This window comes from Cyrtonyx montezumae, unplaced genomic scaffold (genome assembly GCF_038088225.1).
Source record: "Cyrtonyx montezumae isolate F1298 unplaced genomic scaffold, pur_monq_1.0 scaffold_3, whole genome shotgun sequence".
Taxonomy (NCBI): domain Eukaryota; kingdom Metazoa; phylum Chordata; class Aves; order Galliformes; family Odontophoridae; genus Cyrtonyx; species Cyrtonyx montezumae.
The window spans coordinates 45,820,743-45,848,729 of NW_027072034.1; the positions used below are offsets into that span (position 1 = coordinate 45,820,743).

At 41.8% G+C, this 27,987-nt stretch overlaps 1 protein-coding gene across 1 annotated transcript in view; it reads right to left on the minus strand.

Annotated features, from left to right (window-relative positions):
• The window catches only part of MAP3K15 (mitogen-activated protein kinase kinase kinase 15), a 68,531-nt gene extending 46,040 nt beyond the window's left edge, over window positions 1–22,491 (minus strand). The window contains exons 1-3 of the mRNA XM_065741423.1: window positions 22,185–22,491; window positions 7,566–7,705; window positions 4,372–4,395 (exon numbers count right to left, since the gene is read on the minus strand). Of these exons, the coding sequence (XP_065597495.1) occupies window positions 4,372–4,395; window positions 7,566–7,705; window positions 22,185–22,491 (471 nt within the window). The remainder of the gene's footprint in view (window positions 1–4,371; window positions 4,396–7,565; window positions 7,706–22,184) is intronic.
• Between the last annotated feature and the right edge of the window lie 5,496 nt (window positions 22,492–27,987).

Sequence of the window (27,987 nt, forward strand, 5' to 3'; positions counted from 1 at the left end):
CTTATTACTTCTGCTGCATCCAACTTGTTAGCAATAAATTTTTAGACAACCATCATACAATCTTTTAAAATCTATTAAAATAATAAAAAAATATATAAGCCGTTCTATAATACTACTTCTTTATATTATCAAATGCATATAGGGTAATCATACTTTATTTCATCCACAGGGGCTACTAAATTGGAGAGTAAGTCCAAGTGTCAAAATCTTTTTATTTAGTTTTCTTATATGTTCACTGACTTGAAAAATTAGATACAGTATTTTATACAGCTATTGAAACTCTGAAGAGATCTGGGGCCGATCACAATAAAAAGTGATTTTTCAGCATAGAAATTCCTTTAGCAAGGATAAATTTCAATTCTGCTTCCTGTGGATCAAGGAGCATTTTTGCTAGTGACTCCTCAGTAGCCAAGGCATTGTTATGCTCTATAGCTTAAAGAAAAAAAAAAAAAAAAAAAAGCAACAAAAAAAACCCCACCAACATTTAAATCACTTGAAATAGTTCTTCAGGTACACAGATTTAAGTAATAATAAACTTTTTTGGTTTAACAGCCATCCTACTTCCTTTTAAATACCTTCTCCCTCCCAGCCACCCTCCAAATAAACAGTTATTCAAACTTCTTCAAGACTACCATTGTCTAAAGAAAAATTCTCTTTATATTCTGAACTTGCCCTAATAATTTTTCCACAAAGGAAGTTCTAGCTTATATTCTCAGTGTCCCATTCAAATAAACTAAATGGATTAAAGCAATCAGTGCTTGAACTATTGTGAGAAGGACTGAACATTTTGCCTCCTGATTCCAGCAGTTTTTAAAATGCTTCTTGTGCACTCTTTTCTTCACTCCAACTGGGACATTTTGACACACTGTCCCTTAGAATTCTGTAGGAGACAAAACTTCCATTCTGAGAACAAAAACAAACAAATGAATCAAGGATATAAACAAAAACTTGCATCAAAATATAACATTTTTCCCATTGATTTTGTGTTATGCTAAGTTAGGGGAAGATTTTATTTTTTTTTTTTTAAGCAAATTCAGACTTCTGAAAATCCTTGGAATTACATTTCTTCCAGTAAACCAGTAGCAATTTGACATCTAAAGAAACTCCAGTGCACAAGCCTGTTTTCCAGAGGGAAATGCATTTTCCTGCACCCTACAATCTAATAGAACTCTCAGACCCTAATCTGTCCATTAGGATACAGGAAACATACCACTCTGTCAAAATGGACATCTGCAATTTGTTTTATCACTGATAATTTTGACAGAAGAAAGGGAGTTGTGCCTGAGCTATAAGTAAAATTAGCAGAAGGTTGCCCTCAAAGCTCCAAGGAGAGCTATGGAAAGAAAACTAACTGATGGGGCACTGAGAATATTGACCTTGAATGTCATAGAAGGGCAGTTCTGCCTTGGGAACCGAACTCCCATAGCCAATCATACTTTCATAAATCTAAAATCTAAGTACACAATAAATTATTGATTCAGAACTATTATTAATTGTTTGTGGGATTCAAGTAGACTTGAATCACGTTCCCCAGTTTTCTTTACCCTAGATATCTTTGTTCCTGGACAGTGGAAGGAAGCTATATTCCCAGTTCTCCTACTCCTACACTCTTTTTTCAGACTTTAAGCTACTAAATGTCTCAAGCACACACCACCACAGCAGGCTGCTCTACAATTTTTGCTGTTAGATCAGCTGTGCTGAAGCCAACTCTCAAATCAATGCTGATACTTTTTCTGTGCATTGCTTTCAGCCTTATGTCCAGTTTCCTCAATTTTGCACCCTCCTTGATGCTGAGTTAGCATAATATTTTCCTTACAAAGGTAATATCAATATTTTTTTCCAGGACTTACTTGCAGTGCACGAAAGAAAATCCCCACTAAGGACAAAACACACAATCTTTTCTGCACAGAATGGATGTGGAACCACGCTATTATCTTTTGCACTTTTGTACGTGATTTGAGATTTGCAGGACAAATAGCAAAGGTGAGGACAAGAAAACCCAGGAGAAAGGTCCTAACTACAGAACCACATGCAGAAAGTTTCACTCATGCTTGTAGAAAAATGCTGCAGTGTGCTTAGCAGCAATCTCAATTACCCTCTTCCCTTACACGAGCACAGACACAGAGCTCCGAAGCAGCACAGAAGATTTCTCTTCGTAAAACCAGTAATGGTATTCCTGTGGCTACCTTTGGGCTGAAGGAAGACTTAGGTTGGAAGGAAGATAGATAATTCACCTGCAATCTCCACGTTCCAGTAAAGACCACACTTAAGCTCTTTCTGCTGTGTCACAGCTGTGGCAGAGGCATATACCAGTTCAACGAGAAAATGCAAAAGGAAAATACAAATTCCTAGCAGAGTACATTAACTGCTACATGTAATTGTTAGAACTGAAACTGCAGTGGTTGTGTGACTATTTACCTGACTGGAAGTACTAAATTAATGTCAATTCTATAACAACATATCTAGTACAGCAACCCTAATTAGCAATAGCTCTCCAACAAAACTGATAAAGAATTTTTATTTGTTTGCTGTAGTCAATTTGAATGGCATTCCCCACCTTTTCCTAACCTGAAAATCCTCATTCCTGGACAGTGGAAGGAGACTACATTCCCAGTTCTCCTACGCTTACTTGATATATTTTATCAAGTGCTGAAGCAGTGGCACAACACTAAAACTGCAGCAAAATGCATGCCTCTCCAGACATGTCATGGGGCTTGCAAGGAGAACTATTTGAAAACAATTTCAACTTAGAAAAAAAATAGAGTTTTAACTTATTTGTTATTTAGCTTGTTAAACAGTTTATTGATATTTCAGATACAAAAAATGATATAAAATGCAACATGGGAACACATTACAGTATATTCATATTTTCTTATATTGGTTAGTAAATAAAGTAACGTGAAAGTTCCAAAGAATCCATACTTGGCATTTTAAGTCAATTACTTTTTCTTCTGTGTTTTATTCACGGTGGTGTTTGTAATTTAAGCACGTGAAGGAAGTAGGCTACACAACCCCCTTCACCTTTTTAGAGGAGCTATGAAAACACCAGTTTCAAGATCCCTCTCTGCCCTTTTTGCTAACTTGGTCTTTTGAGGTCTGATGCAGGAAATGTTACCAAATCCACTTTTTCTTCTCTTCCACACAGAGGTGAAAGAGATGGTAACACCCTCTGTGGGGTGAGAGAATCAGACAAAAGAAAAGATCGGAGGCTGCTAATCTGATAGCACTAGGCTGAACTCCACCTTTCTTCCATCTCTGGAGTAATTACTAAATTGCTCTTGTCACCATTCTCCCTCCAGCTCTGGAGGGGGGAAAGCATGCACTTGTGACATCCACCAGCTGCGGCCCAAAGATGAAAGCAGCATTATACACAGGTAAACCTCAAGTTGTTCTGAGGCCTCTCTTCACGGTCTGCAGACTAGGAAATGCAGTCCCCACTGCACAGTGAAACTAGATCAAAGATATCAAAGATCACTACAACAGACAGGAAAAGGACTTGGACTTAATCAACCTGATCTATCTTTAGCCTATGTACAGTGTTATGACCAAGTATAAACATTAACTCAAAATAAACCGTTGTAACAAATGCATGATCTCTTTTAGTTCCCTTTTAAATGATTTCTTTAGCAAAATCAAAAGCCATTTTAGCATTTTAATCCTGCTCTATATTCTTCAGAAAAGAATAAAAGTATATGGCAACCATATAATGATATAAGTTCAAGGTTTTTATTAACTCAATATTCTTCAGTGTAATAGTGTTCAATGAAAATAACCACTGATGTGAAGTATCAAAAAATACATAACTGTGCAAGATATTGTGGTATATTACAGTAAGCCTAAAATAACCACTGAATTGTATCTCAATTGATAATTACTCACTTGTTTGGCATTAAATTTTAAAATGTTTGTAATTTGGGAAGTAAGCTTTGCATTCCTCAGCAAAACCTGTGAATCTGTGAGGAACAGGATGGGATGGGTACACAGCACCGAAATCTGCTTGATGTACAGCCTTAATAAGGTACCACATGCACACATACATATTTATACAAATAAGTGAAAGTGCTAGAGGTAGAAACAGACTTTGAAATTCTGAGTCTTCATTTTTATCTATGAGGGTACATATATAACACGGCACTTTTCTAGAAATTAAAAAAGAACTCCTAAAGAAAAGTAATTTTTTTCATCTTTTTTTTTTATTATTATTTTTTTTAAGAAAGTCAGCAAGGTTTCACTAGTCAGTATTGTATACAGGAAAGACAAACTCCCTAGTACCATAAAGAGCACATATACACTTGGCAACTTTGTTGTTAGAGCTGTTTCAACTGCAGTATTTATTTTGTGCTTTAAAATGAATGTAGATTTAATACTTACTGTATTTTTCTGAGAAACCATATCCTGGAAAAAAAAAAAAAAAAGAAAATAAAGATGGTCATTTTTACTGATAATTATTATTATGTCAAATAAAACTAAATCATATACACACATACAAATGTGTTCTTCACAGCATAAACCACTTTTCCTGCCATAGCAAATTTTAAGTAAAGGACAATGTAAAGAAAAATCTTCATAGATCAGTTTCAGAAAGAATTAATGATTCCAAGAATAAACCTATTTAAATTAGTGCTCAGAAGACAAAGAAAACTTGTACTTGCCAGTAATTGGAGTTTCACAAGTAGGGCACACAATGAACCTACCGGACATTTGTGAAGCAAAAGCATTCAAAGCTGAAGATTTTTTCTCTCAAAGAATATTCTTAAGACACCTAAGCTCCTTTCCTACCTGTATGGACACAGAGCAAAACACCCCAGCACCCTAGTTCTTCTGACTCTGAAATCTAAAGAAAGAGATTGAAACCTGTTGGCAAGTAACCTTCTCCTCTTTTTTGTGGTGGCATGCATGTCCAGTGAACAGTGCTTGGTGAAATAAACAGATTTCCAGATAAGCCACTCTACAAATGCTAGAGACAGACTTGTTTCTAAGCAAGGTTACTGAAGTAATTTAACTGTATGAGCTCTAACAATCTAAGATCATTCACTGTGGAGTCTCCTCCCCTGGAGCTATTCAAGACCCGCCTGGACGCCTACCTGTGCAGCCTGGGCTAGGAGCTGCTTTGGCAGGGGGTTGGTCTCAGTGATCTCCTTCCAACCCCTACGATTCTGTGATTCCGTGATTCACATCCAAAAGACTGAAATCCACCTGCACTGAAATGATGGTGCCCATGTATACACCAACAGACTGAACATTAGGACCAATCTAAGAGGCTTAGTTCCACAATTATGAACTTCTTGAAATCCAGACTTTATTATGTGCTTAGACATAGGTTGTTTTGGAAAGAACACTGATGAAATTGAAGATACAACTCGAGAGAATTTCAAGTATGTGTTCTATGAAATAAATTAAATAAAGTCAGGCTGCTTGAACTTCACAGCTACTCCAGTAGGAGTAACGGTAAGAAGACTGCCTTTATAACAGCTAGGGTAGCCACTCTTAACGGGCATGTAAAGCAATCTAAATCCAAGTAAAATAATATGTTCCCAAAAGCAAAGGAAAAAAAAAACTGGAAATACACATAGCTAAAAGTAAGCATGTCCACTTAGCTAAACAAATATCCTAAATAGAGCTTTAACTTCTGTTGATAGACTTTTCTCTCTAAGGAATTCTTTTGAAAACTATCTAGCACCTAACCCATGAAACACGTCAAGAGATCATGAAATGTTCTTCCCTGAAGGATCCCAAGAATAATCCCTACCTCCCTTCTGAAGTAGTCCTAAAACAAGAAGTGTATTACTATATTTGAATGCTATCCATCAGTGAACTGGAGCTTGATTGCAAAAGAAGTATCAAGAACATCAGGGTAGGACTGAACCATATCCCAGTATCCTTCTAAAACTACCCTACCATTCAATCCAGATGACCTCTTCAACTTGTTTCCAACAACTGAAATCAATTAATCAAGTAATTTTGATCCCACAGTAAGATATGCCAGGGGACTATATTGACCAAAGAGATTATACAAACAGCTGTGAGATAAGAGATACAGTGGGGCTCAACAACACTAGCATAGCTCCCATGAGAAATTAAGGGAGATAACGGTTTTTCTAGCCCTATTCCAGTCATACTCTAGTGTTGCCAGGTCCCCAGACTTGTACTAGAGCTTTATACTCTTCGATGAAAAGCCCCAGAACAGATACTACAAAGATTTGCAAGTTCTGGCAATGAACTTTCTGAAGACCTGGCCCACAGATAGATGCGACTCTGGAGGTCACTCATCCCTCCAGTTACAGAGCATGTACTTGCATACATGCTTGGGACAAAGTGCAGAAATCAGAGCCATTCACAAGTGTCTCCTCATCAGGCGAGACAGAGAGAGATAGGTAAGCTTATTAGAGATAAGATTACTGGCTTGAGCTTCCCAAACTTTGGCACATGCTGGGGAGAACCAAGATGATCAGAACACCAGGGAGACACGTACATTGGCACTGCAGGATGAAAATTTGTATGCCCACCCACTACAATTTAGACTAGAGTGATGAAGGGGATGCAAGTATGCCCTGACCCATACCTGCTGTATCTATTTGAGCAAAGGGCATGAGAGGCTTCGTCTTCGTTCTTGTGACTCCAGACTACACAAAATGTGAATGCATATGTGGACTACAATTGCAGAAAGGAGCACAGGATTCTAGACTCAGAGTAAAACCAACGACGTTGAAAGAGCAAGAAGCTATGACAGAACCTACCTCTTTTGGGGAGAGACAAGGAGTCCCACACAGATTTAACATTCACCTAAGTACTCTTACTACACTAGGAGAAGTTGGAGAATTCCAAGAAAGCTTTTTGGACATCAGTGGCATGAAAAAATATTTAAAGAGTAAGGGGCAATCAATCAAAAGATGAAAAAAAACAATGTCATAAAGCATGAACAATGCTATTCTCAGTGAAGATAGCAAGAAAATGGATGATACTGTAAGAATCGGTAAGTGATAACACAAAACAGTTATCTAAATGTGAGCCAAACCAAAGAGAACCTATACTGTGAAAGAGAAATATCCCACTACAGGAGATTTGCAGTCAGAACAGCAATACAGGACTTAAGTGTACAGCACATGTTACTCTAATACTGAACAACAGGCCCGTAAAATGGTTTGATGAGGATCTCTTCCTTATCTTCAATAAGGAGAAATAATAAAAAGAAGATTACAGGAATCTTAGTTTCTCAGAAATTAGGAGATACTAACCTCAGCTGGTAGAAGTACTTCAATATTAAGAGTAGGTTGCAATACATTACTTCTTCAAATGTCATTGTACCAAAGCCGCACTCCCATTTCCAAGTTGAAACATCTGAAGCAAACAGTTCTGCAGTATGGATCTTTTCTTATTAGCAAACTTCCACATTACTCTAACCACTGCTATTTTTGGTAGCAGCTATTACAAGATTTTGCTAAATAGCCATTAAGAAATCTCACTAAATGAAAGTTTCAGAAATAAATAATAAAAAAAATGTTTGCAGGATCAGGTTGTAAAAGGCATTTCTGAAATGAAACAAGACTTTGAAGTGAGAATCTTACTTTGAGAGACTGAGCAGTATCAGCATCAGTGCCGTGGTAAAGTATAACATTATTTGCCATGTCAAAGCTTTCACGCACACCAAGGTGGTAAAACAGTGATGGTTGCTTGGAAATATCACTCATATCCACAACTGCAACATCTGAAATGAGAGAGGGAGGGGGAAAAGTGCTGAAGTCTTAAAACCCATTTTATTATTACAAAGAATTTAAAATAAATTCTGAAATTACACATGCATTTGTAAGTACAAAATCAACGTACTCAATTAAGGATCATTTTCTCATGGTACATGTAAATTTTACCATGCATTTAAAAAGATACTACACCCAGAAAATGATCACAGTATTACCACAACTGTGAGGCACGGTCTACGAATTCACCATTTTGTGAAGAAGCAGTTCTACATTTGCTCCCCAAGCCAGGCCTGACAGTCTGAATGCCCACTAAGATGGGAGGTGTGGAACCTTCAGGTGAAACCTCTGAGGAAAATAAAGCAGCTGAAAATTAAGGAAAACCACAAGACCAAGTTTATCTTAGGCTGAATTTTGAAGTACAGGAAATTACTAAACAGTGGAAAAAGAAATAATTTGTGAAGTTGTCTTTTAAAAGCTACATGCATGACGTACTTTGAGGTGGAGGGCAAGGTGGAATGAAAGACTCGACCACAGGCAGCTTGAGCAAGACTTCCACTGTTCCTGGGTAGCACACACTAGTCAGAATTGGAAGTAAGAACCTTTGCATCAGTGAAGATGACCTATACAGAGAGCTAAATAAAAATACCCTGTACTATGCAGAGTGACTGAGATACAAACTAAAGATTTGGAACTCACCACCTGTTTTTTATGTGAGCCTAAAGACCAGCACAGACAGAAGAAGTAATGGGGAAAAAAAAAAAAAACGACATTTACGCTGAGTTTTTCTTGTATGTTCTATGCTACCTAAAAAAGCTGTGATCTGAAGCTTTTCAAAGGTCTGCATTGCTTTCACTGCTGTACAATACACAGTTAAATGTACACCCAAAGTATTCAGAAGACGAAAGCTTGGGCATTCAAACCACAGGGTAGTCTGAGGTACAAAACAGATTCCAGAGTCCCAGTGCAGCTGGGCAGTAAATCCTGCAACTCTGAAGCTACTAACAGACAGCTCCTGTATCTTCAGGGAATGGCAGAGATAATAAACAAGTAACCCATGAGCAGGCCAAGCCTGGTGTGTTAAATCCAAACAAAGCAGTCAGTTCACCTGGGCTTCACAGATGTTACGTGCCAGAAGAATCAACACCACAGTGTGCAAGTTCTTACTAATCCTGCAGTGAATATACATTCCTGTACAATTCCATCTGGGTGTTTTAAAGGCTGTGCTAATGTACCACACCCTGGGGTCAGCCAGGCCTTTTGGTTAACATGTTAAAGCACAAGGATGGGTTTTTGAGTCCACAGAAATGGTCTGCCTGAAAACCAAAATGTCGACGTTAAAAATAAAAATAAGTAAAATAAAATCATGGTAACGTGAGAAAATTCTTTCATCCCTGAGCAACTTCATATCCTGCACTACCTACTGATCGCCTTTCCATTTCCTGCTCAGTGAGCTTTCTACAGCACAGACATAATTCTTAGCATACTGCATGCTACATGGTCGCACAAACTGAGCAGGCCTGAAGCAGTAAATGCCAGCTTTATCCACATATCCAAATCCAGATTATCTCCACCCCAACATTACAAAATCAACTGAGAAAACATAAGTGATCTACAAAACAAACATACAGACAAAATAACAAGTAGACATAAAATCACATTACCTCAAAGAAAAAGATGAATTCACAGAGCTTGGTCTGCTTTTAGTGCCTGTATAAACTGATTTTGTAGAACTAGAGTGCTGTGGAATCAAAATCTCTCTCCTGGTGAGAGAATTTAGACAACGCATTCATGCAGCACGAAGATATTTCATTTTACAATACCATGCGAGCAATGGTCCGTAACAGTTTATTGCAACAAGGCTACACAGCCATTCCTGTGCAAGTCTACATCTGAAATTTGTCTTCTCTTGACTGCTGCTCGGTAACAATGTAAATAGCATCAGAACCACATTAAATATGCATAGGCACAGAAATATCCATGTATAAAAGGAGAATTATTTAGCACTTAACACTGATAAAAGATGTAGGAGAATGAGTTTTTCTTGTTTATCCACACCTCATGAACACAAGCACAAATAAGGTAAAATAGAAGACCAGCAGAGAAGACGAAGGTGGTATCACAAAAATATACGTGCACATAGAAAAAAAAAAAGCCCCAGGACGATGGTTGAATAGATCCAGTCTGACAGTGGGAATCAAGGGATGCAACAGAAGCAAACACCATTTGACTGAAGAAGAGAATCAGAAGTGCTGGTGGCTGCAGAGCAGAGCACTGATGAGATCCTGTGTTCCCAGAGAGGTCTCCACGACCTCTCCAGCAGGAACAGCAGTACACTGAGAGCAGGAAGGAAAGGGTATGCAGCTATCTACATAGCAGCTTTACTGAGGAGCTAAGGAAGCATAACTTGAGTCTGGTGAGGCTAGGTGGTGAATGCAAGTAGAAAACAAATGACCAATAATCAACGCTAATTAAAGAAGCAGCATCCTGAGACATATCCAGTGCACTGGACACTGCTAGTACAACATTCAGTGTCACTGACCACTCTCTAGCACTACTGTTTTCAGGGCTACATCTCTTTTCTTAATGTAGAGAACTTTATGAATCGCTCAATGATTCACAAATACTTCTGTTTCAGTTGTCTTACCCTTTGCTTGCAATTGATGCAGTGAATACCAGACAACCACCCAAAGCACAGCATGGACAGACTGAGGAGCCAATGTTCATCTCGAGCTTTCTGCACAAACAGCCTGTTCATCCAGTGTGATCCAAAATGGGGTTACATTCAGACCCAAACATTACAGCCACTAATCATGTCAGCACTGTGGTGTTACTTTACAGATGTACTCAGATACCACCACCTCTTTCATCTGTCCTCCAGTACAGAGGACACACATTAAAAATAGAACATATTTATAGCATTTCAGTGGTGTTTACTGCAACTCGTGAAAAACTACTATTTAAAACTACTCATTTTTATTATTCATGAAAAAGTATTCGTGACATTTATCATTTATACATACTCCTTATTATCAAAAGAACCCATCTGTTCCAAAAATTAAATCACACAAGAAACTACAATTCAGTTAAAAGCAGCAAAACAAATTACAGCAGGCAAGCGATACTGCCAGTTCTAGGGATTGATCTAAAACCTAAGTGCTCATTTACTTTATGTTCCCAGGCTTCCTTATTTATTAGATACATGACCTAAATCTTGCAATTCTCCCTCTCAATTGCATATTAAGGATTTCATTTGCTGTTAAATGGAAGGAAAGGGTCTTCCAAAGTCCTCAGAAATGCAAAGTAAAAGTTCTATGAAACATTATTAGATGTTTCCTAAATATAACCAAATTCACAGTAAAACTGTACATTTCAAAGAAGGCAAAGCACTACTCTAAAACAAGAAAGGAGTTCTACTGATCCAGAAAAGCAAAAATTGTGCCCAAAGAACAACTGTGCTTATATTTAACTGATCTTGAGTGTTTCTCAGGCTCTTCCAGAACAGAATAGAACTGTGCAACTTCAAGAACTGCTGCACAAAGAAAATTAATGTAGTTAATAAAATACATAGTAAATCCAAATTTAGAATACATCTTAAATGCTCTGCACAAGCATGAATTAGAAAACATTGCTTAATTACAAAACATCAGAATAGCAAAACACCTGAAAATAACCTGTCACTCAGAAGGGGTCAGAAAATTTCGTTGTTTTTCTTCTTTTCCTAAAATGTTAACTGCATGAAAAGAAAGAACTAATCCTCAATGATCCTCTCTTGTAGTACTGAATTGCAAAAGTTAGAAAATATGTAATTTACTGTAAACAGTGGATGCCTAAGCTTAGAAATTGCTCAGTGTTTTCCACAACAAAGCTTTGTTCTCAGTCTTTTTTTTTTTCCCAACTTCACCAGTCTTTGCCTGAGACTTGGTTGTGTGTTCACGTGCTTTTCTCTTTTTTCCTTACAAAAGATTTAATTAAAAACAATCCAGCCATTTAGGAGACTGTGTTGGGGAACTTATTCTTTTTAGCAGTATTAAATATCCTCCCCTGCCATATTAAGAAGGCTTAGTGCTTCCATGCACCAAAACAGAGAGCAAGAATAGTCAGGCTGCCTGGAAATACTCTTGCTAGTCTCAACTAATGCTACCCATTCCAAAACTAAGATTCAGCAGTGATTTGGTCAGTCACAACACGTGTTCGGTCTCACACGAGATCATCTTCACTCCCTTCATTTTCAGTGCAGGGAAAGAAAGACTTTTAGGACACCACAGATCTTTAGACACTAACCACAGTCAAATGAAGCGAGTTCTGACAAGGTCTTCACAATGCCAGTATAAGTTATGCCATGCACAAGAGATTACTATTTACACAATTTCCTTCATGCTCCTGGGTTGCAAATTGAGGGGGAGACTTCATCATTTGGATCTTAGCTCTTATGCAGTTTCACAGCCCAGGCAGGTGAATGCTCATGCTTGTCTGTAACTCTTTCACATGACCCATGGTGTCCACTTTTCTCCCTTCCCATTCCCTCCTTTCCTTGGAGCTTAGATACTTCTCTTAAATACAAACTGATACATTGTGCCTCAGTGCCAGCACAGCAGCAGGTAGAAGCTCTGTCACTGACATTAACCAGTCCTGGGAATGGTATTCAGCTATGAGCTTCCTGCTAGCCTCCAAGAAAAGCTTCAAGCCCTCTTAATTTCATGAAAGTCACAGTAAATAGCTGAACAGAGTCTAGGCTGAGATAGAACATGCACAAACACCTCTTGAAGAACAGTCATTCATTGCTGTACAATTGTATTTGTTGAGGGCCAAAACAAAGTACTTACTGTTATTTCAGCCGTATAACCCTGCATCCAACTGATTTATTTAAGGGTAAACCGAACCAATTTGCTCATTTGACCACATGCAATGTAAAAAGGAACAGAATATTAATCCCAGCAAGTTTCAAGAAAATTTCAAAAGTCTTTCATTAAGAAACCCAACTTACAGTACCAAATGCTCGATATCTGGTTAATGTTAAAATATGCTGAAGAATAGTAATAGTCTACAAATTTCTTTTTAAAGCAACTCACATATATCAAGAATCAGGCTTAGATAATGTCAAAAATATCAGGGAAGAACAGACAGTATGGTGTGTGCTTCAAAATTTTCAACAAACATTCACTGCAACAGTGACTAAAGTTTCAATTTTTTGTTCCTTCCAGCATTCACCCTTATTTCTTCCTTCATCCCTCTCAATCTCTTAACAAAATGAAGGCTAGACAAAACCTTTATCTGTAGCAGGACTCGTCACCTACTCCAAGTGGAAATAGAGACCCCATACTCCCTAAGAAGCAAAATAGCCAACATTTAACTGTACAGTCTTCAAACACAATACAACCATAGCAGACATTCAGCTGTGGGATACATGGCGAACAATGCAGTTTGCTCCTACCTCAGCGGCTGCAGAAGATTAGCAGCCAAACTACAATGGAGTCTGATGGATTGCAAGAAGAGACAAGGCAGTATCATGGCTTGATCAGCTGAATGCTTCCCTGCATAACCAAATCCCATTCCTGCTTCTCTGGTGTACCCACAGCTTCTGGATGATGACAGCCTAGACAAAGTCAGGTCTCAGAGATGGACCGGGCCATCATACTATTTTGATTTTCAGGAAAACAAATCTCAAAATGCTCCACTGAAAATAAGAAGCTGACTTTGAAAAACAGAGCCCTCATTTTGAAGTTGCTTGTTCCAAACCCACTGCCTTCAGAGAGAATTCCCTGTATTTTACCTAAACCATTCTCTCTTCTACCATGCACAAGTTACTAAACAAAGACATTGATTTAGTCATCCACCTGCAAAGCAGCTGATCATCTACAAAGCAATCAATATGGATGGATCCAAAATTGAAACAGCTATTTACACTTTCCACATGCTCATTCAACCTCGATATCCAAAGGTATGCTAATAGAGCAGCATTCAAAAATTGTCAAAGCATATTTAAGGAACATGTATCTGCTTCCCTTTTTTTATTCATAGACATTAAGCAAATTAAATTTCCAGGAGTCACTTATTTATCACTTTTCCCAAAGTCACTAGCAGTGATTGATGAAGGGTTTCAAATCGACAAATCTAGAACACTACAAAAAGATTTACCCACAGATTACCACAGAAAGAAAGATGTCTCAGTTTTTCCTGGCTTATATGCTCTTAGTATTAAAAGCTTTGATATTGGTGCTAGGCAGCCATAAGGAGCAGATGTCTCATACTGGAAATACTCTTCATAGACCCAGAAAATATCGCAAATTGGAAGGGATCCACAAGGATCCACACAGCACCACCCCAAATCCAACCCTACGTCTGAGAGCGCTGTGCAGACGCTCCTTGAACTCCGGCACTCGGGGCCGTGCCCCCTGCCCTGTGCATCCTGTGCCATGCCCACCGCCCTGTGGTGCAGCACTGTCCCTAACCCCCAGCCGCCCCTCCCCTGACACAGCTCCATGCCGTTCCCTCGGGCCCTGTCGCTGTCACACAGAGCAGAGCTCAGCGCTGCCCCTCCGCTCCCTGGGAGAGCTGCAGCCGCCAGCAGGCCTCCCCTCAGCTCCTCTGCTCTGCGCTCAGCAAACACAGGGGCCTTCACAGCTCCTCACCCATCTTCCCCTCCAAGCCCTTCACCATCTCTGTAGCCCTCCTTTGGATACTCTCCAGCAGTTTCCTGTCCTTTTTATACTGTGGTGCCCAAAAGCACACAGTGCTCAAGGTGTGAAATAGTGTTATCCTCAATTTTCCCTAGCAAGTCAAGGAGCCCACCATATCTCCGCAGAATCTGCCATTTTGCTGCCTTGTTTAACAGAGAGAAACTGTGAAGTAAATTAAAAACAGACATTGCACACTAGCACTAGCTGTGCGCCAAGTGTCACATGAGATTGTTTTCACTGCAGTGTTTACCAGAGCTGAGCTTGCCAGCTGAGAGAGTGTACAGAAAAAAGCACCCAGTCCTGAACCTAATTTGAACCTCATCTGTAGTATGAGGGAAAGTTTTAAAAAAGTTGAACTTTATGTAACTTCTCTTATGCCTCAGCACTTCCTACACTGAGTCACGAGAGGCAATCGGGTCATGAGAGGCGATGAAAGGGACTGAAGTGTAACTTCAAAAAAATAAAAATAAAAAAATATGTTAATGGGATAGCCTGGCCTAAGTGAAATTAAGGAGAGTATGAAATTCAACAAGAGAGGCTGTCCCTTTCTTCTCAACAGCAATAAATTCCTAGGCTGAGGAGGTTCAGATAAGCTCCAAACCTTTGAACGCTTATCCAACCTAAATGACTTCAGATGCTCATCATTTAAAACTGAACACCTTGGCTGGGAAGCAGCAAAAAGCTGTCCAATCTGCACATCCTGAGCATGGCACATACTGGCCAACAATACAGATCAAAAACATCTGAGAAAACAAAATCACGGTGCATTTCATCTTCTGCCCAAAGAAACGTTTGAGTTAAGACTAATCACAATACGAGGCTCTACAATGGAAATAGACAGAAACACTTCAGTACCCCAAAGTTTATAGATCTGTATGAAGCTATTTAAGATCCTTCTTTTTTTAAGAATGAAAAATTTAACATATTAGACTTACCTGCTCTAAATTCCTTATTTTCTTCCTAATCATTGATTTAAAAACAGAGATCACGAAACATCTCCATCATTAGAAATCTGTACTTACCCATAGCAAACCAAGGTATCGATCTCATAAGTAGATCACAAATGTCCTCTTTATAGAGTCTCAGATTTCCATTTAGGGCCCACACAGAGGCACAATATGTGTGGATAAATAGTTAACTGAAAACAAGCAGCATTGTTAAAGTGGAAATGCAAATAAAGTTCACAGAAAACCACAGCATTTTCTGTGAGCCAAAAAGCTTCCACTCACGTACAGAGTTCTTGATTCAGTATTCTGGATGCTGGGCAGATGTGAATCCAATCTGCTATTTTTACCTTGCCTGTAAACAGCACAAGCATTATGTGCCTGCCTAAATGCTGCATGCATTACTGTAAGAATCCTTATCCACCACTGCATACTGTAATTTCAAAAATGTGTAATGTCATTAAAAAATGAGAAAAATACATTTCCAGGTACTGAGTAGTGATAAAAAAAACCCTAGGATTTCAGTAGAAGGCCTCATTTCCAAAGCAAATTACCAATGTTATCTACTTTAACTATCCTATAAATACAGTGTGAGTTATTACTTCCAGCATGTAAATGGGGAACATTAAGCATGAACACAGCCTGTTCATTAACACAATGCATCCATACAAAATTTCCCTATTCTAAATACAGCATAGTTTATTACGCCACAATGATCTGATAATTTATTACGCCACAATGATCTGATAATTTAAAGTGCCAGAATTCATGCTGCCTCCTCACAGACCACAGTAATGCAGCTTTTGCTCCTGGCATGCCTCCATAGCCACCCCAGCCTCCCTGGAACACGTGAAAGTAGTTGCAGCACCATGGAGAGAAAGACAACAGGTTAGGTTGAATTGTACATGCTTGGCCCATTAGCAGCTGCCAGCTGAACCACACTGACCTCAGCAGAGACTGGAGTTATGTTGTTTACAGCAAGCCTGTGCCCAGGAGCAGGATAAAACAACAGCTGTGCTCCCTCTTGGCTCAGTCTCAAGCACACACACTGCAGTTCAAAGGTAGCATGAGGCTAAAGCACCTCACATCCACACTGAAGTACAAGGAAAAGAGCCTACCATATACCCATACCTTCAACTGCATAATTCCAGCCACATAACATTAGTGGAGCATGAAAGGAGGCAGCAGCTAGACCAAGCAAGCACTGCTGGAGCTGCTCCTCTGTCTGGGCCAGTGCAGCAGCAAGCCCCATGGGTCAGATGGATGTGGGTCTGCAGCCAGTATAGACAACCAGTGCATTAGAACTTGGGGCCACCGATGGAGCAGAGTGTAGAAGGAACCTCAGAATTTGGAGTTCTTGCCCCAGTTCTGCACCAGTTCCTAACTAGAAGAGCCTTACCTAAAACTTCTACACCTGCAAAACAGGAACATCAATTACTTTTTAACTGGGGATACATGAACACCTGTGATTTGCTTAACAACCACGTGTAATTCTGTGATAAAATCGAAGTGAGGTATAGTTACAAATAAAATAAAAGCAGGTAATAAGAGTAGGACATGACAGCAAAACACACAGTATGGCTGAAGTTGGAACCAATCTCTGGAGATCATCAAGCCCAACCCACTGCTAAAGCAGGCTGCCCACAGCCAGTTACCCAGGAAAACATCTGGACATGTTCTGAATACCTTCAGAGAAGGAGACTCCACTGCCCCTCTGGGGAGCCTGCTCCAGGGCTCTGTTGCCCTCACAGTTCTGCCTCATGTTCACACAACTTTCTATGTTCCAGTTTGTGCTCACTGCTCCTTGCTGCCCCTGAGCACCACTAAACAGAGCCTGGCCCCCATACACCTGACATCCACCCTATAGATGTTTACACCACAGGAACAGGAATAAACTCAACATAACCCACTTATGGTTACTTGCTTGCATGTTTCTAATGTCCAGCTGACATCTAGTGAGCTATTTCCTAAGATATAGGCAAGCTGAACTTAAGTCTTTCAAGCTACCCAAAGAGCAATAAGGTTGATACAAAGCTGTTTCACTGCTGACAGTGAAAACAACATTGAGTGAAGCATGCAAATCTTTGAATGCAAGTAACCATTCCTGTAAGATGACTTCATACTGGAAACTGGACCCAATATCACTAAAGCAAAGTACACATCTTGAATGTAAGGAGTGCATCACAGCACATAGGATGTAACAGAATGCAGTAACGTACACACTTGATGGACTGCATCAAGCTTGCTACTGTCATCTCAAATTTACTCCACATCCTTGGATATAAAAGGGCTGTAAATGCTACTGTGTAACAGTCTCGTTAGCATAGTATTTGACTTCGATGGCACAATGAGATGCTTGGCTGGAGCCTCCTGGAGTTGCTCTGCATGAGCAGTATCACACAGGGATAAAAGATCAGGTCCTGACGGCTCTGCTGTTATATTAAAGCAGCACAACATCCAACCCAGTCAGCCTCAGCCTTTCAGCTACCACCTTCCTGCTCTGAAGACAGTTTTACCGCTTCTCTTCACATTTCCGTATCACATTGTGCATACATCTCCTCAGATTTAAAAAGAAAATACACCCTCAGCCAGTTGGAGAAGAAATGGAAACAGAAATTCTAAGTATTCCTCAGTAAAACAGCAACACCTGTCTGTTGAGGCAAGCATCAGGCAGCCAAGTTCAAACCCCTTCCCACCACTCACTGTCACACCCAAGAGCAAAGATAAATTGTGGCAGCAAGGTTTGCTGACGTTTATTTAAGGTTATTGCCCTCAGTGTCATCCTCACCTTCCTGTCAGAGATCACAATTCCTGCAGCAGTCAGCAAGTCAAACGTATGCCTCCAGCTCAGCGACACCGTAAGTTACCACGCTGTGTATTAGCTTAAAGATAAATGTTTACTTTATCCTGACATCCTCGCCTCCGGCTGAAGCTGTTGATGCACTCCTGCCAATTCTGCAGTGAGGATGCCAGCTTTCAGAGGGAAGAGGGCTTCAGGGCAGCAGCTGGGCATGGGAAACAATGCGGCTTCAGTCATTGCCAGAGTCTGAAAATCAGGACCCAGAACACACAGGTTGCCTTTCCCTTTCATGGCATGAAGAAAAATAGTTTCAGGGACAAGAAACTGGGGTTGTGTTAAAAGTGGTTCAACTATATTGAACCTTTTCAGGCTGTCTGGAAGCCCACTCTAGTCTAACACTGACTCTGAGTGAAGAGAGGGCCGCAGGACAGGTATCAGGATATCTAACAATGCTTCTGGGGCTACCTTACCACACAGGATGCTGCTAAGATAAGTTCATATGCAGCAAAACAACTGAAACAGACTTCAAAATATTCCATTATACTGATAAACAACCTGATGTACTGTTTCCGGGACTGCAAGAAGAGTAACCTTTTTCTCAGGCAAATTTTAGCTTTATTCCTCAGTACTCCAGTCTCTGCCTGGTCCCTCTTCCTTTCAGCCAACATTCACACTGCTGACTTCAGTGACTGCCATCATTTCAAAACACGGGCCAAACAAGAAATATTCCAAGCCTCCTCCTGACTGCTTCTCTGTTAGGTAGACACCACCATTCACTTCTGGATCACATACATTACTTTGTTGACTGCTTGTTTCTAGAACAGTCTGAGCAAAGGCAGCTCATCTTGTTAACAAGCCCTACTTTCACCACTTATTCTCAGTTTGTTCTCACAGGAGCTGTAGAACTTCCAAGTTCCCTTCTGTCAAAGCACCATAGAAAGTCCAGTGACTTCTGAAGATGAGAGTCAGTCCACATTACCTGCTGGTCTGCAACAACACACCTAAGGCATAAATCACACTTCTATTCATGATAAGATTTCAAACAGTGGGAAGTCGGAAAGCAGTACACCCAAGGAGAAATGGACACCATACTCTCATTACATCATATAAGTATTTTTGGGCACTTTTCTCAGTGGTCTGCTGATAAATCATCTACCAGAAATTCTGCCTGCAGACTGGAAAAAGAGCTTCCTGTTGTTCTTTCTCTTTGCACTCCATCCTTAAAGATTCCTGGCTTCGTCCACAAAAAGGCGTCGACTCCAAGAATCACGGTATCATAGATTCATACTAAATAAAATACATCAACTTGCCTTGGGAGGATAATTTCTGACTTAAGTAAATGGCCACAACTTCAAGCAGAGTGGGAAAAGCCAGGCAGCAGATAGCACTTCAATCAAAGGTCCCACTGACACCATGCAGAACGTGAAGACCTCACTGCTCAGTCATCAAGTGGTAGTAGATACGTGCTGGTCAGGATTCCATACAGCAAAGCAAAAGATGGCTACAGGCAAGCAAGCAACTATTAGAGGAGCACTACTTCCATAACAGGGCAATAGGAACTGTTTCTTCAAGTTCTGGCCATGACATACAGAAAGTAAATATGCATTGGACTAGATCCCATCAGCACAGGAAACATCTGTGAGGTATCTCACAATGGTATAACACTTCTCTAGACTTATTATTTTTTTTAAAAGAACATACAATAATTTCTGAACATAAAGTTAACCATGCAACATTAATGACTGTCTTCATTAAGAACTGAATAGATGCTACCAGCCCCAATCTGACACACATTCTACAAGAATATGACAACAATAAATCATTTACAAACACATATAAATTGAAATTGACTGACTTCTCAAGACTGAAGAAACTGTGAGTTAGCTGAATGAGAATGTTATGATTAAATGAACAATTATCAGCTTCAGCATTTTTGGATGATAGCCGATACATATTCAAAAATGTCTTTATTTTCATTTAAGGGTGCTCATGTTTTCAGGGTTACATTGTAGCTAATGGCAGTTAATTTGGGATTCTCAGTAATGAGTAAATGCTAACATTGCAGTAACATTCTGCATGGCATTCCAAAAAGTACATAGGGACAAACAAACCCCTTTTCTTTTTGAAAGCTTGCAGGGCTGGCTGATAACATTACTCATGCTAGGGGTTTCTCTTAATACAGGTAACAATATGACAGGTTGCTTCGACCTATAAGTTTGCTAAATTAGGGCACCAATTACAGAGTCGTTCCCCTGGCTGATCTTAAGACATTACTACTGAAAAGGTTTGAAGCCTATTTTGAACAGTCTCCTTTGGAATAATTATTGGTTTGGGACTGTTGAATTAGTTTTTAATAGATGTTTAAAGTGATATAAAACATTCACTGACTAAGTGTGGAGATAACAATATCACAGTAGTATCCAGTGGTAAGGCAGTTCAGTATTACAAAGCTATATAAATCACACACAAAGGGATTTGAATGCCAAAGATGTTTGCAAAGTTAGGCACAATCCCAGACAAGAGACACCTATTTTATAATGCAGAAACTTAAGAAAACTAACAACTGTCTCAAAAATAAGCTCTCAGTACAGTGCAGAGCAAGTATGTTCCTATACATTAACTGGACTGTTAGAAACAGAAATAATTTGGCATTGATGAGGACAGCAGTACATCATCATGCTTCCCTTCAGGAGGATAACACAAAGAAATACAGGGGAGATATACAGAAGCTGCTGCTTGTGGTTGTGTCCTAAGACACACACACAGTGCATCTGTTAGCATAGAGAACACTTTCCAATCCTGCTAGGAGAGATGTAACAGAATCTCAACTGAGAAGTTAGTAAACAACCAAAAAGATGGCATGTTCCTCAATATGATAATGACTTACTGAAGGACGAAATTGACTCATCATCACAGGAACACTTAATATGAGACCAAAGTCTTAAAAAGTCTTCTTCAACATTTCCCAGAAGCAAAGCAAAGCATAATCTTGTGCAAGATGAGCATAAACGTGGACTTCAGGGTACTCTCATGTTCAGAGTCATTGTATCCCCCAGTTCCCTGAAGTCTGCCCATAAAAATATGAGAAAAACAAGTCTGGAAGTTGTGTGTGCGTGTGCTAACTTTAATTACTTTAAATAACATGAATTGACTAAAGGGGCTTCCTCTCTCTGCTTGCTCAGAAGTATCATGACTCTTTCTCATGCTGCCCAACCATCCAAGTGGTTTGGCTGGAGAAGAGAGATTCTTTTGAACCGGAGACTCATAACCAGCTGGAGTGTGGACAGCAAGCAACATCAACAGGTTGATTTCTTTAGGGTGTTCTTCTACACTCCACTAGAATCACACAATCATTAAGGTTGGAAGAAAACACTAAGATCACGTAGTCCAAACACCAACCCATCACACCATGCCCACTGACCACATCCCTCAGTGCCACATCCACACGGTTCTTGAACACCTCCAGGGATGGTGACTCCACCACCTCCCTGGGCAGCCTGGGCTGCTGCCTCATCACTTTCTCTGAGAAGAAATGCTTCCTCATATCCAACCTGAACCTCCCCTGGCACAACCCTAGGCCATTCCTTCCTGTCCTATTGCTAGTTACACGGGAAAAGAGGCTGATCCCCACCTCACCACAACCTCCCTTCAGGCAGCTGCAGAGAGCTATAAGGTCTCCCCAGAACCTCCTCCAGACTGCACAATCCCAGTTCCCTCAGCTGCTCCCCATAAGCCTTGTGCTCCAGGCCCCTCACAGCCTTTTCACCCTTCTCTGGACACCCTCCAGCGCCTTCTTGTAGCGACGGGACAAAACTGAACACAGCGCTCCCCAGAGCGGGGTACAGAGGGACGACCACCCTGTCACTGGCTGCCCTGCTATGCAGAGCAACAAGTGGGAGCAAGAGGCAGCTAGAGGACCAGCTGCGGGGCTGCCTCCAGCTCTGAGCTCCCAGACAGACCGCGAGCCGGACGAGGCTTCCCAGCAAGTTAACACCAGCAAGAGTTCCGCCGTCTCAAGGCTAGGTGGGGCAGTAGGTGAGTCGCAGCCCCCGCCCCGCCGGCTCACCCGCGTCGTAGAAGGCGTCCAGCACCGCCGTCTCCCCGAAGTCCAGCTCCCCGAAGTTGACCGTGCCGAGCTGCGCGCCCTCCGCCTCGCACGCCCGCAGCAGGCACTGCCTCGCCCCGGCTTCGGGGCTGCGCGCCCCGGCCCCCGCCTTGGGCGGGTCGTTCAGCACGTACACGGCCCGCAGGCAGCGGGACCGCGGGGCCGCCGCGCCACCTTCCGCCGTCTCCCCTCCGCCCTCGGCCGGGCTGGGGGTCGGCGACTCCGGGTCCGCGGGCTCCGCCGCCGCGCCGCCCGCGTGGCTCTCCATGGCGGCTGCCGGCAGGTGCTCAGGCGGGGCCGCGCCCCATCGCCTGCCCGAGGGCGAACTCCGACCGCGCCCGACCCGGGCGGCGCCGTCGGGCGGCGAGGCGAAGGCCGAGCTCGGCGCCGCCCTCCCGGACGGGGCAGCCCTGGGGACTGGCGGAGGCAAAGCCCCGGGCTCACCGCGTCCCGCCGCCACCAGAGCAGGACTGAGGGGAGGCGGCACCGTCGGGGCGACCGCGCCTCACTCCTTATTTCCCTTCCCCGCCCCTCGCGGGGCAATCCGCCTCCGCGCACCGCATGCGGTCGCTGCTGTCCCTGGAAGCGACGACCCCTCAGGGGCTGAGCGGCGCGCCATGCCCCTGCAAAGCTGGGCTGCCGTTTGTTCTCCCCTCCGCTCGGCGTATCGCACCCTTTCCCTACACTTTCTCCACTTACCGTTTGAAAGGTCTTGATCATAGAGATATCAACTGTGGCAGAATTTTGAGGGAAAACGCGTCCTTCAGTTCCTCCCATTTTCTTTAAAATCTCCTGTAACCATGGTTCCATGATCCATGGGAATGGATCCAGCTGCAAGGGACCACTGAAAAAAACACAGCCCCGCCCACTTGACACCCTCCCTGCCTTATATATAAAGGTATTTATAGGTATGGGTGATACCCCTTCAGCCTGCTCTTCTGCAGGCTGAGCAGCCCCAGGTCTCTCAGCCTTTCCTCATACAAGAGATGCTCTAGGCCTCTCATCATCTCTGTGGCCCTCCATTGGTCTTTCTTCAAAAGTTCTCTTTCTTGAACTGAGGAGCCCAGAACTGCACACACTATCCTAAATGTGGCCTCACCAGGGCAGAGCAGAGGGTGAGGATCACCTCCCTTGACCTACTGGGCACACTCTTTTTAATGCACCCCAGGATTCCACTGGCCTTCTTGGCCATGAAGACATACTGCTGGCTCACGATCACCCTACTGTCCACTGGGACAGCCAGTTCTCTCTCAGCTTTGCATCTCAGCTGTCAGAAAGGCACAGTGGCATGCACTGAAACCAGTGCAGCCAGGGACCAGGGGAACTGTGAAGACCGTGAGGTCTTGAATGAATTTGAATTGGAAGTAGCAAGCCTGACTGGAAAGCCTGTTCATCTCACTTTTTATTCAGTGATACAAACAAATTTTTACCTTCTGTTGCAGCCTTGTTCCCTACAGCTATCTGAGATTTTTACCATTTGCCATAACACAACAAAAGCAACTTGGAGCACACTATTTTCTTCTGTAGGTTTGCTGACCATAAGAGGTGTTCTGGTAGCACACTCCAAGGTGGGGATAGCATAGTGCATGGTGGCTCATGATGGATGCAGAGAAACCACATAAGAGGCAAATCTGTTTCTCATTTTGGAGAGTTTGGGGCAAGTAAGCCATTGGATTTGATGGAGAGGTTGAGTGGTCTGTGTTTTTTGATCAAAACAGCCGTACAGGAAACTTTGGAGAAGTTGTCTACTTTGCTGGAGCTTATACTCCTTCCTGGAAGTTTTCCTCTTAGGCACAAGTAAGCCTTTCTGTGTGACACCTCTAGCCCTACTAGCCTTGAACCAGCAAGGCGACAATTTGCTGACGCAACAAGAGGAAAATCTAAATCCATGTGTAGAAGTACCCCAGTGTGCATGTGGCAGCCCTCAACTGAGGCATATTGCTAGCACACACTTCTATGGTCCACCGCAGCACAAACCCTACTTTGTATTTTTTGCGATATAAAGAAAGCTTGGCTGAAAAGCTGGCACTGGAAAGAAAAATACAGTATTGTAAAATTTAAGGGATTATTTATACAGGAAATCTAACTCAAGTGAGTTCTTAGGTTCTCATCAGCTAACATGCAAAAACAATTATCAGTTGAATGGGTTCAGAACAATGAAGACGAGGTGTGGTGCTCCCTATAATCTTTAAAATTGGTGAAGTGTTAATTTGGAACAAATATGCAGGCTGGAATTGCTTAGTGGGATGCTGCTGAGACATAATAAAAAAGCCTTTTCTGCCTTCTAGAGATTAGTGAAATCCTGTTTCCTTGTAGACCTAGGATGTGTCATCTTGGGGTTTCATTCTGCTGCCATTAACATTCGGTACCATTTTACATTGCATGCTGAGAGGTCTGTCTCTTCATCTTGGAAAAAAGCAACAGTTTCTCTTCATAGATATTTCATGTACAACAAGTCTTTTTTTCTTCTTTTGATTATATTCCCTCTTTTTTCGAGCAGTATCCTTACTATTCCTCTGGCATTTTTCCTAACAAGCTGCCACACTCTGAAGATCCATTTTCAGTAGTTTAACATGGTGCCATTTGTAGAGCTTGTAGGCTGTCTTTATAGCTAGGAACGAGGAGTGTTTTTAAAGGAAGAAGCTTCATTTTGTATGCTGCAACTGAGCCTGTGGTGTAGGACTCTCACCCTGGGAAAAGGGAAGGGAGAAAGGGAAAAAGGAAAAGGGAGATGGGCCTAAAAACAAAACAGTAGCAACAATCTGAGAAGGAAAGCTAATTTACTAATTAAGGTATCAGGATTAAAAATAACAGGGTATAATATATTATAATTGGAATTGAAGCTAATAAATAAAATGAGAGCATCTGAAAAACTGAAGGCCTTATGCTAAACGCCGAAGGTGAGGCTGCTAGGGAGCACCTGCTGCTGGGTCTATCCAAAAAGGAAAGAGCCCATGTCTCGTGACACATGAACAATTTTTTAACCTTCCCCCTGAGCAGAAAACAGAAAAATGCAAAGCAACGCAAAGTCCTCTGGGGAATGTAGTTCTTCTTCTCTTCTGAGACAGGTATACCCGGAACTATCGATGATCCACAGAGCTGGAGCATTAACTCTTTAACTCCCAATGCACTACATGATGTTATGATGTGGAATACCAATAACAAATATCGTAAAACCATGACAGCAAACATCCAACTTTCATACTTCTTATCTTTGCACAGAACTCAGCCTAAAGTCTGGCACAACTTAAGTCAACATCTGCTTTTACACATCATTGTGAAGACGATGCCACGATTTTCTCAAGCGGAGCTTTGCACCTATAAAACCCACTTTGTACAGAATTGTATCACTCAGACACCAGAAGCAATGTTTGCCACAATTCACAAACACAGCAATACTCCAAGCAAATGAAAAAACAAACAACAAAAAAATCCCCACATCCTTGAATTCACGTTCTGCAGACTGGAGTTGTTCTTCTAACATGCAAAACCACCTGCCCATGTCCCAGCTGTTTCCCTAAGACTGTTCACCAGCACAGTGACCCAGGTACAATTACTCTACCCCAAAAGCAAGATTTTTATTTTTTATTTTTGAATTGGGAAGATTAGGCACAGGGGAGATCTTCCACTAGATCCGGCTGCCACTAGAGATGTCTTCCACTAGGTTGCCAAGGCCCCATTCTGGCTTTGAACATATCCACAGCTTCTCCAGGCAACCTGTTCCAGATCCTCACCACCCTCATGCTGAACAAATAACTCTCCCCTCTTTTAGTTTAAAGCCATCACCCCTTGTCACAACAACCCCCTATAGATTTCCTCCCCATCTTTCTTGTAGGCCCCTTTAGGTTCTGGAAGGATACAATGAGGTCTCTCCAGAGCTTTTTCCTTCTCTAGGCTCAACAAGTCAAACTCACTCAACCTTTCTTGTGAAGAGAGGTACTCTGAGCATCTCTATGGCCTCTGGACCTGCTCCAACTCCTCCGCATCTTTTTTGTGCTGAAGGCCCCAGACTTGGGCTCAGTACTGCAGATGGGTCCTCACAAGGGCAGAGCAGAGGGCTTCAGTCTCTTCCCTCTCCCTGCCCCTCTTTTGACGCAGCTGATCTGGGCTGCAAGCACATACTGATGGTTCCTGTTCAGCTTCTCATCAACCAACACTCCCAAATCCTTTTCCACAGAGCTGTTCTCAATATGTTCTCTGCCCAGTCTGTATCTGTGCATGGGATTGCCCTCGCCCAGTCGCAGGACCTTGCACTTGGCCTTCTTGAGTTTCATAAGATCCTGTAAACTCCCCCTAAGAAGTCCAGCAAAGCTGCTTGGTTTTGTTTAAAAACTCAGATTCAAAATACTGTATCTACACAAAGGCAGCTAAACAGTGTGAATGAGCCTTGAAGGGAAACAATGCTACAAGCTTAAAACACTGACATGCAGGCAGATTTGCTTCTCAAGGGTGCCCTGAAGTGGCATGAATGCTAAACACCACACAACCACTGAGTCAGCATTGGTTTTCTTTTGCTAGGAAGCATGAGACCTCATGTGCTCATCTGACCTGCTGATAGAGAATAGGGGTAAAGAAAACAGCTGCTGGTGCAAGGGCACAATCTCTTAGTGAAGCTTTCTGCTCAGATCTCCTCTTGTATGCGGGGTTAACTCAGCTTCTCCAGACCTCAGCCCATCATCAGTCCAACTGAAAACAGTTCATCTCCTTCCAACACATTTCACACAACTTCACATACACTTCCTGAAGTTTATATATCTGATGGGAAGAAAAAGAAACCAGGCCCCCATCCAGAACTCAGCTGACAGACATTAATACTTTAATGACATCAGCACTAGATTTTCTCACTCACGTGGCCCCCAACACGATTAACGTTTCCTCTTTTGCAGTCCTACACCTGACAAATCTCTCCTCATGTTGGGTCTCCAAATGATCTGAGGGGAGAGAAGTATACATTTCCCATAGCAACAAGAAGGAACTCTAAGTAGCCTGGTACAACGTTTGAGCATTCAATGAAAAATCACATATTCATCCTGGGTCTGATTATTTTTCTTTCCTTCAACTAGATCAAAGTACCCTCCACTTCTTTATCCATCACAGTTCAGTGCTTTCTTTGTGGTTGTTCTTTTGGACTATTCTAAGACAAGGTTCTCACCTTCAGCCTCCCTCAAGTTACTTGTCACTGAAGGAATACCCATGATATGGCCACTGAACGCTCACTTTTATTCCAGCCCAATGGGCTCATTCCATCTACTGATTAATGAAATACCACAGAGCGGTGACTATAGCAAGGAATTTATTTAAGCACACTGTGGATACACCTAGGCTTCATCATTTGGCTATTCTTACATTTCTCTAGATGCCAGATACAAGAGGCTGTATGAGAATTACAGATTTAGCAAAGGACAAGATATTCATGATGCTCAAAAACATTTTAAACATCTGTAATCACAATGGTTATGGTGTTATCTGTTTGTACTGCAAGAAGAAAAACAATCTTGAAGGGGCAAAAATCTCTCTGAAGTAACAAATCAAAACACCCACTGTTAATGCTGGTACTCACCTTTACAGTTGAAAGCTTCATACATTTAGACCGATAAGTGGTGGCCTGTTATGATGGTGTCACTGCATCAGTGGACAAGGGAAGAGCTGCTGATGTCATCCATCTGGACTTCAGTAAGGCCTTTGACACAGTACCTGGCAACATCCTTCCCTCCAAATTGGAAACACATGGGTTTGATGGGTGAACTGTTCAACGGATGAGGAA